At 34.4% G+C, this 20,415-nt stretch overlaps 1 protein-coding gene across 1 annotated transcript in view; it reads left to right on the forward strand.

Annotated features, from left to right (window-relative positions):
* Positions 1-18,379, forward strand: part of LOC128507168 (lysosome membrane protein 2-like) — a 43,175-nt gene extending 24,796 nt beyond the window's left edge. The window contains exons 7-12 of the mRNA XM_053477843.1: positions 2,117-2,295; positions 9,658-9,776; positions 11,177-11,250; positions 12,075-12,126; positions 12,501-12,653; positions 15,444-18,379. Of these exons, the coding sequence (XP_053333818.1) occupies positions 2,117-2,295; positions 9,658-9,776; positions 11,177-11,250; positions 12,075-12,126; positions 12,501-12,653; positions 15,444-15,542 (676 nt within the window). The 3' untranslated portion in view covers positions 15,543-18,379. The remainder of the gene's footprint in view (positions 1-2,116; positions 2,296-9,657; positions 9,777-11,176; positions 11,251-12,074; positions 12,127-12,500; positions 12,654-15,443) is intronic.
* The last annotated feature ends 2,036 nt before the right edge of the window (positions 18,380-20,415 follow it).

Here is a 20,415-nt window from a genome sequence, read left to right on the forward strand (position 1 = left end):
GTTAGACAGCTAAGATAAGATCTAACAAACAGAACACTGGAGAAAAAAAATTATATGTGAAAGAACATGCCTACTGTAACAAGAGTATCAAACAACATAAGGATATAATAACTAGTTCTGCAATAATAATAACAATAATATTAATAATATTCTTTTTCTTCATCTTCTTCTTATTATTATAAGCTACAGTGTATAAAGTTAAACCTTACAAACATAATTCTTAGGGGGAGGAGGGAGGGGGCTACTGTGTAGGACGACTTTCACACACACGCGTGCACTCGCACACACAAACACACATAGGAAATTGTGATATCTTTATCTATAGTTTACAGTTTACCATTGTTGTTAATAATAGCTATATCATTGTCATGGCTGTATACACTCTTTGTGGCCGAAAGAATGTGGATGACATATTGCACTTTTTATAGTTTATTTTAATAATATTAAGAATATTTAAATAATACAAATATTATTAAAATATTCTTCTTATTATTGAAATTGAAGTAAGAGATGTTTTTATTCATTAGCTTATGTGTATTTTTTTTTTTTTTTTGGAACTTTTACCCATGACCTCCAACCTAGTTGCATGTCATTCTCATTTTCTAAGTTTTACGATGATGAGAGGTATTATTTTCAGTGAGACCCTTGGTCTAAATGTACACATCACATCTCTTCTTTGTTCACATGGAAAGAATCTCCATGACGCATGGTCTTCTAGCCCTTGGATCTGTGACAGCTAAAACTCATCAAGCTTGTTTTAACCTTTATACACAATTGGAGAGAACACAGGAACAAGTGCTCCATGTTCCATCCTTTAAACTTGCTTTCTGATCACTTTAAGTAAATACAAAAAAAGACATGGTATTATTGAATGCTATATTCACTTTTTATATTGAGATGGTCATGATTCCTTGAGTATATTTATTAAATTTAATAATACAATTTAAAGTTCTAATAACATGCTATAAATTAATCACCTATAACTTATAATCAGGTTGTAATACAAGTGTTACTGTTTATTATAATTTCATGTTTCTTCTTTACTATGCATTAATTTATGACCAATCATGACCAAAATGTTCATAAAAATAATCACTCAGTAATTTAAATTAAGTCATTTATATGTTAATGTTTTTTATTTTATTTTAAGTAAATGTATTTAAATTGTCATGTAATAAACCTATTTCCATTTTAGTTTCAAAATCACACAGGCACACATTGCACTTTAAATATTTAGAAAAAAGAGCACATTACCATATATGATAGCTATTTTCTTAAAAAAAAAAAATTAGTAGACAGGAATATGCCCACCTGCTAAATCCTGCAGTGGCAGAAAACATAGTGATACAGAAAGTTTTGTGTCCTTGTCATTTAATTTTAAACCAAAAGTTTAAATGTGGGAAAGTAAAGTTTTAATACAATTGTGTGTAAATTTTTTCATAGGCCAAACTTTACTAAACTCAAACTTATCTTATTAACCTATATAATTCCTTTTACACTTGCACTTGTCCCTTAATAAAACAGGATAAAGGATAAAGCAAAGATGATGATTAAGAGATTTTATAATTAATTTTACAGGCGAAATACAATGTAAATATGTAAACCTTTTTATTATATAACTATCTAAGTAGTGATTAAAGCAGTAAGGTTACACCTGCGTGTTTTCACTCCATTGACTTTTCCCCTAAATATTTTTTAGAACAGGAAAAGGAAGCACAGTTTGCTGTGATCAAGCGTTATCTCGTAACTAAATTTCTGTGCTGGAAAAATTATACCTTCCCACAATTCTAACTGCAGTGAAAACAAAGACTTGGGGGGAAGAAATATCAGGCTATTCCATCTATTTAATCTTTACTGCCAAGTAGGCTAAATGTTAACATAGATGTGTGATTAAAACAGAGCCAAATGCCTTGAAAAGATTGTGATAAAATTGACTTTATTCAATATAAATTAAATTAAATATTCTATATTATGGTTTTATATATTATTATTATTATTATTATTATTATTATTATACTGATTTCAAAAAGGAAATTCCTGATTTAGTGTCTGCCTATAAACAGCCATGTGTTCTTATCTTATTTCATGCTTTTTCATTTCTACATTTTTTTTCTAGGTCAATCCACATGTTGTTTGAGAAAGAGGTGGAGGTAAAGGGGATTCCGGCATATCGATACACTCCTCCTCGTGCTGTTTTAGCCAGTGGAAAGAACAATCCAGAAAACGAAGGTTTCTGCCTTGACAAAAAATCATGCCTGGATGATGGGGTCTTAGACGTTTCAGTGTGTCGCAAAGGTAATGCTCTGTCTACTATATGGAAAAAGTCACATCAGTATTTAATACCCCCATGCTGCTATAACAGATTTTTCTGGTAAGGCCTTCCTTTTTAAATAATATGTACGTCAATTTTAGAAAAGGGGGACTTTTATGTCAAGACCTTTAAAAAGCCCCGGATGCTGGAAAAAAACATCACACTATGATGCCACTCAATGTGATGCCACTTAGTATGATGTCACATTGAGTGACATCACATCGAGTGACATCATAGTTCACACAGGAAGTTATTAACCGGCACGCTGATCTATTTGAGATATCAAAATTCCCATTGCAATTTTGCATCCTCAATATCTTGAGATCACATGGGCTTGGTTTAGTGACAATCATGTAAATTCTTTAGGAGGAGTATATTTAATTTCATTGGGTGCATTTTGCAAACAACCCAAGTTAACCGACTTCCTGTTAAGTAGAGCCCATGACATAAAATGCAAAAGTTGTTCAGTTCAATAAAATCTACTTCCAAATCTACTATGTGAGTCGTGGTGTCTATGCTAATCGAACATTAGCGAGTTTATACACAATTTTACAAAATTGTGGGTGCAAGTTAACCCTTTTTAACCTTTAACCTCTTTAACCTTTTAATATTGTATGTAAGAAAATGTGCATTATGAAACAGTTGTTTTAGCTGACAATGCCCCCAATTTACACTTTTTTTCCTATACAAAATGATCGTTGTGGACTTCATTCAGTCATTATTAAAATATGCGTAAAATCATGAACAAGAGAACTCCCATACTCAAGAAATTCAGAAATTTACTGTGTTGACGATACATATAGAATATGACAGTTATTTATTTCATATGGATGAATGCACTGAGTCGACAGGATTGAGGTAATATACACTTGTCATAACCTGTAATGAATGACTGAAGGAAAAGGGGGTTTAAAACATAATAAATTTAACATTAATGCCACAAAGGTGTCGTGGTAGTTGTCATGGTAGTCGTCCTAGAGGTATTTAACTATACTATATCTCCCATCAGCCAGCAGTAATCACGTATCTAACAACACAATTACATTTTGTCTTGTTATTTCCTATTTATTGAATTACACATGTTCATTCATATTCCTTGGTGTTGCTCATTGTCCTTGTTTCCCTTGCCTAATAACATAGTTCCTGTTTTCTAAGTTTGCTAGAACTATCTTTTCCTGCCGTAAAAGTTTTGTACACTGCTGGGTAATGATTTGACTTTTTGCCTACAATGCTACAGATTTTCAGTGAGATTCAGATTTGGAAGTTGTTGTGTAAACCATAGTATATTAATATTTTTGTTAGAATGATGCTGCCGTATTTCTCTTTAGGGATATAGTGTGCGTTAGTGCTTTAAAACTGGCCCTAATACAGTCTTGACCTTGGTCTGGTTACACTATATGACGATATCTTGACTAAAAGCAACTCTTGTTCCTTTATATGTTCTTCTTAAGCAATAATGTATTACCCTCCCTTACAATCCTTAATCATGCAGAGCTCTTTAAATGGTTATCTGGTGCACCCTCACTCCCCTCACCAGGCTTTTTCTTGGTTTTGTGCTGAGTTTTCAAGAACAGCCTTGTCTAGGTAGTGCAGGAGGGGTTTGATTTTCTTATTCTTGTCCTTACTCTAATCCAAAAGTGCTGAACTGAAATGGTAAACCTCTTAGACAAAATTTTACATTCTTAAAAAATTTTTTAGTAGGCTACGGCACGAAAAATGCTGTTTCCTTAACAAATAACTTTTATAAATGTTTATGAAATTTATCTGAAACATTAATAGGTTATAATACTTTATTTATGCTTAAAATGTACTGTATTTTAGATTTACTTACATATTGCAAATGTTATATCTGTAAATCACAAATGGCACCACAATCCCAGAATCCACCTACAGATTGTGCGGTTTAATGTTACGAAAGAGAGTAAAGTAAATTTGAAATGCATTAATATAACATTGATTGGCTTTTGAAACTTTTTGAAACAACTTTATTCTTAGCATTTTTGACCGAACCCTGCTCCTTTGAGCATTCCAGACACTAAAAAATGTCAGCTTAGTGAGAATTTTATGTTTTTAACATAGCGCAAGCTACAATAACTTCAATAAACGACGATGCTAACTTCCAGTAGATATCAGTATTTAAGTTGAACTTTAACCATGATTACTAACATTCAGGAAAAGCTGTGTGTTGGATATTTATTATTGACACACACACACACACATTTCGTTGATTCCTTTCAAATATACCTTTTTCTTTTTACACAAATGTTAAATTCACATAAAAATATCAGGTTTCCTTACATTCTACTGTGGATGGATGATAATGTCCTAAAAATGATGTTTAAATATAGGGTGATAATGTCTAGATTATTATTAATTTTTTTATCTGGCACGAGGATAACTGTTCTGCATTTTTATTTTTATACAAAATGTCATTTAGTACAAATGACTGGCTAATAATTCAAATTCAAAATCAAATTTTATTTGTCACATACACAGTACGATATGCAGTGAAATGCCTGTACGACCTGCAGTGACCTTAAAAAGAAAATAAAAGCTATATATAAGGAATATATTTAACAAGACTTTTAAAGATCTTTCTTGGTAAAAAAAATTTTTTTTTTTAAACTGTTACTGTTGAAAATTGTTTATATTGTTGTCCTTTTGAAAGCACAGTGGCTTAGTGGTTAGCACTTCCGCCTTGCACCTCAATGGCCTGGGCTCGATTCCTGCCTCAGAGTCTGTATGCATGGAGTTTGCATGTTCTCCGAGTGCTTGGTGGGTTTGCTCCTGGTACTCTGGTTTCCAATGACATGCAGATTGGGCTAGTTGGTGTTTCCAAATTGCCCATAGTGTGTGAATAAGCCATATGAGTATGTGTATAAGTGTGTGCCCTGCGATGAATCGGCACCCCATCCAGGGTGTACCCCACCTTGTGCCCTAAGTCTCATGGGATAGGTTCCAGGACCCCCATGACTCTATATGCAGGATAAACACAGCCGCAGAAAACCTACCAACCACTGGTACAACATGCATGCTTCACGCACACAGACACCAAGTGTAACCATACACAAGATTTGATCACTTTCTATCATTTTTTTTTACCTTAAACACTATGCCTCCACCCTAACCCCTGGTTTTAGGCCTTAAGCCTTAACTTGTCGTTTTTGTTGCAGGTAGTTGCATTAGCTAACTGTGCATTAACTTTCTTCAAGTACTGATAACTCCTTGCTTACAGTGAAACCTGTAGAGGAGATATGGCTTTATAACTAACACCTTCAGTCAGAGCTCAGGCATGTGACCCCCTAACCACACACACACACACACACACACACACACACACACACACACCTTGTCACCTGACACAGAATTCCTAAATCATTTCTAATCTCCCACCTGCTGCTTGTGTGTGTGTGTGTGTGTGTGTGTGTGTGTGTGTGTGTGTGTGTGTGTGTGTGTGTGTGTGTGTGTGTTTGTGTGTGTGTGTGTGTGTGTGTGTGTGTGTGTGTGTGTGTGTGTGTGTGTGTGTGTGTGTGTGTGTGTTCATTCCTCATTTCATTTCCACTTCTCCTTTGTTGTCAAACACACTCTGGAAAATGTTCCCCTCTGTCCCACTAACAGATTCTGTGTGTGTGTGTGTGTGTGTGTGTGTGTGTGTGTGTGTGTACAAGCATGTGTATCCATGTGACGGAATGAGTTATGTGTCATTTATTTCAGTCTTGTGACCTTGTACACCGATACAACATGTTCTAGATATGGGAACCCAAATGATATTTGGCGTCATGCAGAGTAACACTTCAGAATGTAATAACTGTTAACCTGTTTACCCTTTAAGTTTTCCAAACGTCACAGTGCTTGCTTACAGCATCTCTTTTTTTTTACTTGGGATGCCATTAAGCACTGTGGCAGCGCGGGAAATGGATTATTCAGTTGCGAAGATTTCTAATAATAGCGTGATAGTTTATTAGTCTTACTAATATTCAAATTCAAATTCAAATTTTATTTGTCACATACACAGTCATACACAGTACGATATGCAGTGAAATGCTTATACGACCGCCAGTGACCTTAAAAAAAAAAACATATACGTAAGAAATAAATATGGATAAAGAGAAATACTAAAGAAAATAAATTTAACTAGTGAAATAAACTGTACAAATAAGGGCATAATAAAAATAATACAAAAAATATAGAAAAAATATACATATAAATAAATATATATAAATATAAATAATATAGTAAAATTTGAAAGTGGCTAATGATTGTGCAAATATGCATAAAAAGTGACTTATTAAAGTGTCTTGTGCAATGGTTCAGAATGAAAATATAAATATGTAGTGCAAGTGTGTATGAATGTGTGAACATGATTGTTCAGTCAATGTTGGGAGTTTAAAAAGATGTTATTAGTCCTGTGTGGTGGTGTTGAAGAACTTGTGAGTGAGCAACCCCACACTTGAATCGTCTCAGTAGGACTGTATAGTAGAGCAGTACTCAATAGTAGAGCTCACCTTTTCTTCTCCCGACATGCTTTCTTCCGGATGCCCCAAATAGGAAAGGATATTTCTTAGAGAAAATGACTTTACTCCAGTTTCCAGCAATGCAATCCCAGTGTACATCAAAATTTTGGGTCCATGGGCAGAAAACTCCCAGACTTTAATCCCGTTAAGAACTTCCCCAAGTCAATCCTCAAGAGGCAGGTCAAAAAACTAAAACCCATAGATGCTGATGCGATTAATGGTATGAAAATGGGCTGCCATTAGTCAGGCTGTGGCCCGAAGGTAATTGATACAGTAGCATGCCGGGTGAACTTCAGAGGTTATGGAAAATAACTTTTTTGCATAAAGTCAATGTAATTGTAGTTCAGTATACCATAGCAACGTCTGACAAAAAGATCTAAAACCACTGAAGCAGCAGACTTTGTGAAAACATTCCCAAAACTGCTAGCCACAGCTACATGAGCTAAACCTTAAACAAGCTTTAACTATTTCATTGCTTTTCCCCTAGAGCCATTGTTTAACGATCATTGTCTTAAAAGACATTTAGGTCATGGGGCACACAGCATAATCAAGGACGTGCATCATCAAATGTGACGTGGATAAAAATAACGGAAAATTAAAGAGACAGCCAAAAAATTTTGAAAGGTTGGCTGAGTTCATGAGACATGATGGTTTTGTAACAAAGGTCATTTCCTTGGTAAACTAAGGCTATTAAAATAGCTCAGATGCTTTGAGTTAAATATACAAGAAGGACAAGCTGATAGCAGGATTGGAGCATAGTGTAGGAGATACTCCAAGCTGATGTACTGTAATGACATGGCTTGGAAACAATGCATTGGTCTTACAAAGGATTTGTTAATTGAAACAATATTTTTGGTTTGTTTTATGACCCTGTTTATGGAGAACCCATGAACCCATGTTTTGAGGAAAGTAAAATTATGTGATAAAACTCAAAGCGTTTTAGCCATTATTTGTTTTACTGCTTTTTAATATACCATATCATACTATATATAGGAACAGAATTTTAGTTCATTTCAACCAACTTTCCCAAACATGATTGACATATGCAAGAACAGGGTTGGAAAAACGTGGCCTAGTGAAAGTTGAATTAAATAGAACTTAAAAACCATTCAAAGCAATACATGCCAGAGCAGAAAAATAGCAAGTAGTGTAACACTAGCTATCCAAATGATAGATCATTAGATGTTTGATGAGTACATAAAAAATGATGTTTAGCACATAGAGAAAGAAATGTAAGCTGTTGTGAAGTTAAAGAGCTCAATTGTCGCTCTGGTTTTCAGTTTTAAATCATGGTATATAAATAATGCAGATGTCTGAAACACAAGACATTTGCAAGAATTTTGCAACATGTAGGGCAAGCAAGTCATGCTCAAGTAGGGTAAAAAAGCATGAAAGATATTTAAAAGTTTTTGAAACAACCTCAGTTGTGTAAATGGTTTTTGATTTGTAATGCTGAATAAGTTTTTTTTTTAAATGAATAGAATATATCTCTGTGAACTTTTCCTCCCGTTTGTTCCTTATCAGTTTCTTCCTAATCTTGGTTCCATGTTATTGTTCTCAGACCTGCAGTACCATCATTATAAAATATCTGTTCCTTGGTAAGGAGGTTTGTGCATCGTGTCACAGAGAGGGTTATGAGGATTGGAATGTTAAGGTTTTATCTTATGAGTTAATGCAAGATTGTATAGAAATACTGTACAAGGAAGGAAAGATGTGGTTGTGTCCCACATACAAGGTCCCACCCTTGGTGTGAGTTTACTTGTAGTTTTTGATCTTTGCATTGTTTTCAAGGATACTGTATTTTTTAATCATTTTGCCAAATGTGAAATATTCCAACTGTGAAGTATGTCTCAGTTCACTTTCAATCCAGTTCACCCTGTTAATATAAACTTATAAACATGGAGTATTGCCCTAGACATATAATGGTTTAGTGACCTAGCAACATCTGGTTAGCAGTTGTACTATAATATAAGGACAAATTGTGTTAGCTATTTGTTATATTGTGATAGATGAGCTGTATATGTTAAAAAAAAAGTAATTATATGTGTTATGTCTAGGAAAGCTTTCTAAATGTTGTTCTTGCCAAACTACAGCAAAAGGTCGGCGCCCATTTAGGAAATATTAGTTTATAATAGTAATAATAGTTTTATTCACCTTTTAATCTTACCTATTAAGACACACAGGCAGAATTGTGTAAACGCAACGTGTGCTTTCCTAAAAGCCATTCATGAAAAAAGAAAAATACACGAGAGTCCGAACCAGGAAGTAGGATACACAGAACTTTGAAATATGACAAAAGGAAATTGTGGCTCAGGTGCAACAACATGAATGGATAGTAAGACCCTGTAAATAAACAATGCACTGGGAGAGTATAAATAGATTAACTAAATTAGGAAAAGGTGAATACAATAGGGTCCCAAATAATGTCTAGACAGTGGAAGAGACAGGAATAAAACAGAAGCACAAGCACATGGCAGTGTAAACTGATCCCTTGATACAGTATGAAAACAGTGATACTAACCATGACACATTTTGATGTGGCACTTCATATTCCTGAACATATCAGCAGGAATATCTAGGGGAATGGCAGGAATTTCACGTTGGATGTTTTCCTTTAAAATCTTCCCCTCAGACGCATCTCAGGATGTTCAAAGCTCCATATACTGAGAAGCACATTGTACTGTACAGTGTTTTGTTCAGATTGTTTCGTCCTACCCAGAGTTATTACAGAATATTCGGGGCATCTTCCAAGTAAATCACTCTGTATACTCCATGTTAGGTTTCGATCCTGTCCATCTTGTAATCTTATATACCTGTACTTTTCTTCTCCAGGTGCTCCTGTCATCGTCTCTTTCCCTCATTTCCACTTGGCTGATCAGAAATACGTAGATGCTATAGAGGGAATATTACCAGTGCACGAACATCATCAGACTTTCCTCGATCTAAACCCTGTAAGCAAATTCCCTCTTTGGATCAAGGAAACTTCCTGAAATGTTATGTTATGTAAATCCGATTAACTAACACTCAGGAAATATTTCTAATTTGCTACAGTTCATGTATTTTACATTTTTATGCTAACTGAGTTTGTTCTTGATGTGTTTGTTATTGTGACTACTTCTTTCAGTCAGTGAGGACTTAAAAAAAGTGTGCATTAGTGCATATTTAATGAATAACGTTAGGACAGTACAAAAAAATATGCATTTAATTAAAACCATGTGTGAAAATGGTCATTAAAAATGACATGCATGTACTGTATCCACTGCGAGCAATATAGAAATTCCAATTAGCCTAAAGCCTAATGTCTTTGTACTGTGGGAGGAAACCGAAGAACCTGAAGGAAACCCACCAAGCATGCACACAGATCCGACGTGGAAAGGCGACAGTGCTAACCACTGTGTCTGAGCACATATAAGTTTTCACTGTTCATTCAATTAATTAAAATTTAGCCATCATGCCACACATTCATGTATGCATTTCCTGAACTCTTAAAGACTGACAAAGACCATACAGGGTTTTTTAAAATGTATATTACATGCAGGAGAATGTAAGTTAAAATAAAGAGGAAAAAATAAAATAAAGTAATTATAGCAAATACAATATGTTGTGTAAATATTAAAATGATTGATCCCAGACAAGGCTGATCCTGTGTACATGCCCATCTTCGGCAGACACTAATGAATATTAATGAGTAAATTAAACAGTCATGTGACAAGGTGTCAAAACAAATGTCTGATACCCAAACAAGTGAAGTATTTTATACAAATGTTTTCTGAAGATTTACACAGATTCCGTAAAAAGCTTGCGTCTTGCAAGTTGGCTTTGTGTCCGCCATGATGGTTGTTTTGAAGAAAATTATAATGAACCACAATGCCACAAAAGGGAGGTTGGGCCTAATCATCATGCTAAAAATACAGGCTGCACAAAACAATATTTAAAAAAAAAAATTTTTTTAGATAGATGTACAAGACCAAGGCAATAACAGTATTACTCATTTTTCAAAGTCTTGATCAAAGTCTTGAACGTGTTTAAATTGCAATATCAGTGCATAAAATACTCACTTGTGAAAGCACATACAGTAGAGCTTCAATAAAACAGTATATTAATCCATATTTGATGCATGACTTTCTAAACCTAAAACTGTTTTAATATTTACTGTTAATTTGCACAATATTATTTATTATAAAAAAAATCTATTTATCAATAAATGTAATAATCACAAACATGTCCAAATTAGATAAAAGAAATGTACTTCATGCATGCTTGCAAAATACCGCAAGAAAGCATATATACAGTATATAATAACATTTGTGTGTGTGTGTGTGTGTGTGTGTGTGTGTGTGTGTGTTTGTAGACCACAGGTGTGCCAGTCCGTGCTGCCAAAAGAGCCCAGATAAACATTAAACTTGATAGGGTAGCCGGATTTCCGTAAGTACACTTTTATTATCAGTTTGAATTACTTTTAGTTTATTTATTCTGCATATATAATTATACCATACTAAGCATTTCACTGCATATCGTACTGTGTATGACTATGTACAGTATGTGACAAATAAAATTTGAATTTGATTACCAACATCACTGGGCAGAAGTATGGAGTCCCCCTTATTTTTTCATATTTTGCTTTGAAAGAGCTAAACTTTAGCTAGAAGAGAAAGAGCTGGACTGAGGAATAATTCTCCAGGCTTACTGAATGCCTTTTTTTTTTTTGTACCTGAGCAGTTTTAGAGGAATGTTTAGATCACAGTGATCTATGAATCAAGTACAAACAAAAAAAAATCTAACTTAATGCATGAAGCAGTGAGAAACAGGTGCAGATGGTGACAGATGATCAGGCAGGTGACTAGTATACTGGTGATGCTGAACGCTGAATGGTTGCAGCAGACGAGAGGGGAAATGAGGTTGCTGCTGATGTTATTACATAAACAAGTTTTTGATTTGTCTCTTTAGGCAATTTGCAGCCTGTCTCAAAAAAACATTTGTTCCTATTTCATTATTTTAATCTACACTCTTTTATTTTATTTTATATGAAATGAGGTGTAACGGTACAATACTGTATTTTTATGATTTTTTTAAATATATATTTTTTTGTATATATTTCCTTTTGGTTACAGTGGTTAAGGTTAGGGTTACTTTTAAAATAGCCATTTAACTTGTATAATAAGTTAGCCGTTTTAATAATAAGGTCAGTATAAAACAAAGTGTGTGTGTGTGTGTGTGTGTGTGTGTGTGTGTGTGTGTGTGTTATGCAGAATATCCAGAAGCATGAATGGAACCATTTTCCCTGTCATGTTCCTAAATGAGGTAAGAAATGAGTTTAAATTAAAAAAGTTAATAAAAAAAAATTAGTTTGTCTTTTTTTTTTTGTTGTTTTTTGCCTAATTGTAGGTGATCACTTTTTTTTTTTTTACTATGTATTTATTTTGCCCTGGATTTGTGGGAATAATGTAGTTATGAAAGAATATTATTTTCCATGAACAGATAAATAATAACAGCTACAAAAATAATATTAATAATGATAGCAATAATAATATGGAAGGAGATTCCTTATATAATGATGATAATAGACTATTTTAATTTTTTTGTAATTGATTCCTATTGGTGTCATGATCATCTATTAGCTAGTTTGTATTGTAGTGCCCATTGAATTATGACGTGTGTACGTGTGTGTGTTGTAGTCCGTTGTGATTGATGACGCCTCAGCCCAGAGACTACAGAAGCTGCTTTTTATTGTGAAAATTGTACCACTCTTCCCTTTCATCCTGCTGGGTCTGGGAGTTTTTCTGTTACTCATCGGACTTTTCGTCTACATCCATAACCGCCAGAAAAAGGTAATGGGTTTGTGTTTGAGAAAGAGAGAGAAAGAAAAAAAGCAAAATGTGTGCACATGTACATGTGTGTGCATGTCAAGGTTTCTCGGAAGGTTTTCGGTTACTCTTACTCCCTCATTTTTCATTCTTCTTACACACTCAGCATTCTCATAACCCACAGAAGAATGTGACATTTTAACATAGGGTGAAGATCACAGCCTCACACTCCAGTCACATAACCTTAAACTGACCTAGCCTTTCTTTCCCAGAATGCCGGAGACCCTCTGGTATGTGTGAGTTGTGCTCACACAACATTAAAGCAGAATATTAGCACTAAAATCACCCAAGATTAAAAGTGAAAAGACTTCAAGCCTCATTTAATTCAGACTTTATGATAAATATCAGCCTGAACAAGATGTGTTGCAGTGTTGTTGACTTTCCTTCACTCCCATGTGTTGATTTATCAGCTTGTCAAGAATCCTCTCCACACACAAGTGTGTTTGATTTCCTTTTGATGCTTAAAGGGGGATCAATCACTAGCCAATCATGATCTCTGCGAGCCCACACAAGAGGAAGGGGCGGATGTCCTCTAAAACACTTTTAAGAAAAAAAAAAACAGGCACGGCTGAGCAGTCTGAATCTCACTTGATCTGTCAGCTAGTTGCTATTGCTGCACTACAGGTTTAGCACTTATTAAGAACGGTACATATGTCTGATCTTCTCTACACAAGATACACTATGCAGTGAAACCTCGGATTGTGAGTAATGTGGTTAGCGAGTGTTCTGCAAGACGAGCAAAGATTTGTAATAAATTTTGACTTGGAAAACGAACAAGTACTGAGTATCATGTATCACGTGTACACTTCCTTGTTTTGACGCCAAGCGTCACATGGCCACAGTCTTTTACTGGTATAATCAACATCCATGCACACGTGCACTGTTTACTATAACACTGTAACCACATGTGTATGTGTGTGTAAAACATATTTTATTTTGTGTGTGTATGCGTGTGTAAGCAAGTCTCATTAGAGAGGTTGAAGATCCATTTTCTCTCTCTGCTCAAGGCTTAGCCTGCTCTTTGTGTCTGTGTGTCTGTACACCGTGCTCCCCCCCACACACACACACAAACACACAGACAGTGGTGTCAAAAGTATTCACATGCATTACTTGAGTAGAAGTATAGATACTAGGGTTTAAAAAGACTTTAGACTTTAGAAGTTAAAGTATTAACTCAAGCTTTTTCCTCAAGTAAAAGTGTAAAAGTACTAGTTTCAAAACTACTTAAAGTATAAAAGTAAAAGTAACGTAAGAGGGAAAAAACATTAAGGATAAAAGCGTATATACAGTATACTGCACTAACACCTTGTTGTATTTTTTAATGGCCATAGGGATTTGGGATACTGTATATGGCAATTGAAAAAGAATGCATTTTAGTACAATGCAAATACATTAAAGAACCATATATGTGTACTAGTGAGCATTAACATGTTTGTTTTATGGAGAAGAAGATATGATAACTAGTTGCCTATAAGTATTTTAATAGTGCAAAAAGTCAAACTTCAGAGGCGTGTCATCAGTAACCTTTATTGGAATGTAAATGTACATCCAAGTTTAGCTGCAGGAATCTGTGAGGGCAACAAACAAGAAAATTAGTGTACCCAGGGCGGGCTTAGGAACAATTACCCTTGTGTGGTCTACAATAAACATTAGTGCTGTCAGAATGAATGATTAATCCAAGTGATTAAACAAAAAAAAAAAGAATTATGTGTGTGTGTGTATATATATATTTATATATATATCATTCCTGTTACCTTCCTGGTGCTGTTTCCTTTCGCGCAGGTGCTTGGTTGTGACATTTCACTCGAATCTTGAGTCTCTATCACGGACATTTTCGTCTACTTACACAACCTTATTAACCGAAAATGCTAATTTATTCAAACGTCCTTGCTGGAGTGTGTGATGTGATGTCATGTGCAGGTGCGATGGATCGCGTACCAACCAATAGGGTGTCGGAATGATATGTTTATACTTCTCATCCAACCACAATCAAATTCGCTCCATCCGGATGGCGCAATTAATCCGGATGTTTTTTTTTTTTTTTTTTTTTTTTTTTTTGAATGACAAGCTGAAATAAAATAGGAGTAACGAGGCTATTTTTTTATGTAAGAAGTAGAAAATACAGATAATTGCGTGAAAAACCCTAACCCTAACCCTAACCCCCCAACTTGTTGGGGGGTTCCAATTTTCTCCCTAATTTACTCGTGGCCAATTCCTCCCCGTCACTAGGGGACTAACACATTAAGGCTACTACTACCATTTAACCGGGAGGGCGAAGACTATCACGTGTTTCCTCCGATCCGCGTGGTGTCAGCCGACTGCATCTTTTCAAACTGCTCGCTCACGCACCGTTAGGGGCGGAGTAACACACTCGGAGGAAAGCTCTAGCCGTGCTTCCGCGTGCAAGAGCTCACAGACGCCCCTGATTGGCTGTAGAGCTGTGATTAATGTGGGAGTGCAAGTACCTCTTATCCCTCCCCCCTGAGAGAGCTCGGCCAATCAGCTCTCTCTGTGCCTCCGGCTGTGAAAATTTTAAAAACATTTATGTGGGCTCTTGAAAATTATAAAAATTGTTAATGAAATGGTTAATGAAATGATTAATGAAAATTAATCAATACCTTCTGACTAATTAACAGTACTGTCATAAAGCTATGAAAAATAATAATAGTTTTCAAATAGTTAGTCAGATATGATCTCACAGTGTAATTAAATACAATGAAATGTAAATCTTCTGATTTGCTCTTTTTCCTGTAGAGCTCCACAAAGACAGAGACGTCATACTCTCCAGTCAGCCCTAAAGATGACGAGAAGAACGGCACTTTCATCGGCATGGCGTCTGTGGAGAAGTCTTGAACATGACCTGCTGCTGTAAAGTGGATGTGTGGATGTGTGTGCGTGAAAGCAAGAGAGTGTATCATTTAAATGCTACTCCTCCCGAAAAAAATGATGCTGTATTTCCCCTTATCAACTCCTTAGATTTTAAAATTTGACATTGATAGGCCTCCACTCAGGATGATCATGGAGCTGTGAATGAATGAAGGAATGAATGAATGAGTGGTTGAGTGATTAAGTGACTGAATTGCTAAGAGAGTTTAGAGTCAACATTTGAATTGAAATATTTTTTTTAATGAGCTGATGATGCACCTGGCAGGGCATTTTCAGTCAGATTTTAGATTAAGAGGTTAGCAAAATTTCAGGTCATGTAATATACAATAAACTATAAATGCTGCTGAGTTATTTCATGATTCAGGGATGCAGCAGTTGCTAGCATGGCTTGTGCCTTACATTTGCATGTAAAAGTCAGAATCCACTACCAAAAACTGATTTTATCAGGGATCAAAAATAATCTGATTTTAAATGATTTCATATAAATCTGAATAGGAAATGCAAAAGGAGGACAGTTGTAGTGCTTTTCTTCTTTGTCCAATGTAAAACAATATACTGTACCATAAAATCTATTAGGCATTTAAAATAAAAGATGATATACGAGTAAGAAGGGGGAAAGTATTGAAATAAATCTAATAAGATAATAACTATTATATTTCAAATATGATGCTACCTGAACAGTCTTAATAAATATTATCACAAAGCTGTTTTAATTTAGTAAAAAAAGGTTTTCACCTGTAATATGATATGATTTGGGTTTTCACCTGTAATATGTAATAATTATGAAATAGCACTTGATTAAGCACATCAGATTATTTCAATTTTTTTTTTTTTTTTTTTTTTTTAATTAAGGGACACTAATTACTTTAAAACACAAAATTGAGGAAACCTAAATCAGGGTCATGAAATTGTCATTTGAATGCAAGACATTATTTATTTTATCCCACATTGTTTTGTCCTTCATTATCCTCAGTTAAAGGGCACTTTAAATAATTCTGATGATACTGTTAATCACTTCATTGAATATTTTTTATAAGGTTAGGATAGAACATGAAGTTTTTTTTTTTTTTAACTTTATGTAGGGATTTAAAAACAAGTGGTCTAATCATGTAGGATGTAGGAAAGCAAACTTTGTTAAAATTAATCAGTTCAGTCATATGCAATAGATTTACGCATTTCAGTAAGCATTTTTTATTATTGTGTGTTTTATATTAGACCATGGTAACCTTCCATAGTTTTCTGAGTATATTTGCATCCCAAATCATACATTTCAGCATGACAGAAATCGGACTGTTCCTCACATGATTTGATCACACAAGGAAACTACGACCTAAATGCATGGTGCTCACATAACTTAAGTTCTAAATAATATCAAGGGATCTGAATACATAATAGATAGCCCACTATGTTAACAATTAATTAATTCATCTATTCATCATATTAGGTTAATATAAAAAGGGATAAGTCAATCATAACTTTTTCTTAAAGTAATAAGTATTAGCTGGATGTTTTTGGTGGTGAATTTCAACTTTTCGATGCTTTTATGGGCAAATTCTAAACTGTTCTTTTGCATAAGAGTGTTAAATGCACTGAGCATTGTTACATACAGTATGAGTCTGGTCGCATTTCATGTATTTTACCCACTATATAATTTTTCAAATATGGTAATAAGAAATTAATTCATTATGTTATTGTATTTTTTATTTTTGATGGAAAAAGATACAAGCTTGTTTTCTTGTTTTGGTATCTGCTTAATGGAATGTTGAAAGATGGTCATGCTAACATTTCAAATTATGTTACTATTGTTACTGCGTAGGTTTTAACAGACATCATTAATCCTTTTGTCATACAGTGACATAAATATTAACACATACTACGAGGTCATATTGCACTAAAAACACTCACTGTTATATGAATACATATACCAATGTTGTTAATGACACATTCTATAGATTTGCATTGTATTCTGTTTCATAAATCACTGGTTTTGTATTATGGTGTGTCCTATTATTTCAGACTTGCTATTAGATTTACTGCTTAGCATTTAGTGTTTTCTATCTTATTCTCTTCTAAGTAAGGACAGCATTGATCAAAACATACACACAACAGTACTTCCTACAATATGTTCGGTGATCCTCCTGATAGCTGGAGTGTTTGTATATACAGTATGACATGAAAGAATTTAAAATCTAATAAGTTAATAAAAAATGTACAACTACCATCTATTTTCTCAGGATCGAAATGACCCGATGTAAATGTGAATATGGTTAAAATGTTGATTTTTTTTTTCATATTTTTAAAGATATTGAACCAGTCAATATCAGATTAACAAGTTAATCCATACAGTATAATCAATTTTTTGTATATGCAAAGTCTATAATTTTCTGTCTTTATTAGGTCTATTGATTTTCCGTGCAATTACTAAACAACCAGATTTTTACTACAATCATTTATTAAAATTCAATATACTGTAGATGTTAGAACAAGTCCTCACCATCTTCTCTACATTGTCCTTTGAACACTATGTTATAGGCTTAAAAAAGGTCAATAGTAACAAAGATGGGATTGAACCATATTTTGAATGTAAAAGCATATGAGAAAATGTTTGTTGTGCCACCCTTGTACAATGCTTCATATAAGCAGCTAGTGAAGTTTATTTTATGAAATTATTCTTGTCTAACTTGATGTGTGATAACAGACTATTGCATTACAAATTATAGAAATGTCTATACAATATTTTGTATATACGTGAGCAATTGTGTGTCTGCTTTCAATATGAATAAAACTAGATCTGTTACAACTAATTAGTGTTTGAGTTTCCTTATCAAGCATACAGTGTACACACTTGAAGATCCTGAAGGCTTTTTCTGTTTGTCTCTTTACATGGAATGCCTAATTTAATGCCTGATCATAAATAAAATAATTTAAAGTTTCTCTCTTGCATAACCCTCTTGTTTTAGTGCAAGAATTTGTCTATTATCATGTAGTCAGCTATCATGTTGTCACCCTGGTTTTGGAAGAACCAATGCAGGAAACTCCACCCTACACACAAACCTCAATAACATTACATTACACATTCGGTACATTTGGTGAGGAAGGCCTGTGACACGCTCATGCTATGACATAAAAGTTGATGATGATGCTGATGCATAATGTGGCTTTAGAAAGGAAGGCCTGTAACAAGAATTAACTGTGCAAACACACAAACATCAGCCACCGGCCTTACGAAAATAGGGCACGAGTTGAAAAAGAGCGAGACATCAGAAAACTAAGAGTTTCTGAAAAAAAACTGTGAAGTTATAATACAAAGTCCTTTGTATTCTAAGTAGCATTGAAACATACATGTATAAACAAAGATTATTGTGATTAAGTGTTGTTTTAATTTCCATAATTCAATTATGAAATAATTTTTATGTTAAAACTAATTTTTAAAAATCGCTCTTTTGTCACGTAGCGTTTATGGGAGTTACGTGACAAAAGAACAAACAACTAAAAGTAGTTTGTTCGGACTAGAAGACATATGAGATGAACCGCTCATTTCCGGTTCCTGTACATAACCAAAGGAGTTTTTGAGTTGCTTCGCACATGCAAGCCCAGTAGAAAATGAACGAATCACTCTCTGAGACTACTCATTCTTCTGAATCACGTTAAAGACTCATTAAACAAGAATGAATAGTTCATAATAGACCCATCACTAAAACAAAGCTGACAAAAGAAAAGAAATATAAAAATAAGAAAGAAAGAGATTTTTATCGGTAAGTCGAACAGGTCTGTGTTTTTGTTAGCTTGTTGGCTAATACTGGTTTGCTTATCAGGCTTACAAAAATAGACTCATTGGCCTTTTTGTTTATCCATAACCGTCAGAAAAAGGTAATAAGTTTCTAAAAGAGAGAGAGAGAGAGAGAGAGGAAGCAAAAGTGTGTGCACATGTACATGTGTGTGCATGTCAAGGTTTCTCGGAAAGTTTTCGGTTACTCTTACTCCCTCATTTTTATTCTTCTTACACACTCAGCATTCTCATAACCCACAGAAAAATGTGACATTTAAACATAGTGTGAAGATCACAGCCTCACACTCCAGACGTATAATTTAAAACTGATCTAGCTTTTCTTTCCCAGAATGCTGCAGACACTCTGGTATGTGTGAATTTTGCTCTACATTCATGTACAACAACATTAAAGCACAATATTAGCACTAAAATCACCCAAAATTAAAAGTGAAAAGACTTCAAGCCTTATTTAATTGGCATATCAGACTTTATGATAAATAACAGCCTGAACAGGATGTGCTGCAGTGTTGTTAACCCCCATGTGTCGATTTAGCAGCTTGTTAAGAATCCTGTCCGCACGCAAGTGTGTTTGATTTCCTTTTGATGTTACGGGAGCTTAAAGGGAGATCGATCAGGCTGACACTGGCCAATTATTCAGTTTTTAATTCAATTTAAATTTATTTATATAGCGCTTATAACAATGGTCATTGTCTCAAAGCAGCTTCACAAAAACAAAAGAAATTCATACAAAAAATAATAAATAATAATAATAATAATAATAATAATAATAATTTGTGTATGTGTGTCTACATAATAATGAGATGAATGAATGAAATGTCTCTGATGAGCAAGCCAAGGGTGACGGCGACAGTGGCAAGGAAAAACTCCCTGAGATGGCAATAGGAAGAAACCTTGAGAGGAACCAGACTCAACAGGGAACCCATCCTTATTTGGGTGATAACAGATAGAGATGATATAACATCATGTGTGTTATGCAGCTGAAAGTACAATATAACAGAAATTCTTTAAATTAACATGAAGTCCAGTTCAGCATAGGGATGAGTCAGTAGG

Source organism: Clarias gariepinus, chromosome 19, assembly GCF_024256425.1.
Source record: "Clarias gariepinus isolate MV-2021 ecotype Netherlands chromosome 19, CGAR_prim_01v2, whole genome shotgun sequence".
NCBI lineage: Eukaryota > Metazoa > Chordata > Actinopteri > Siluriformes > Clariidae > Clarias > Clarias gariepinus.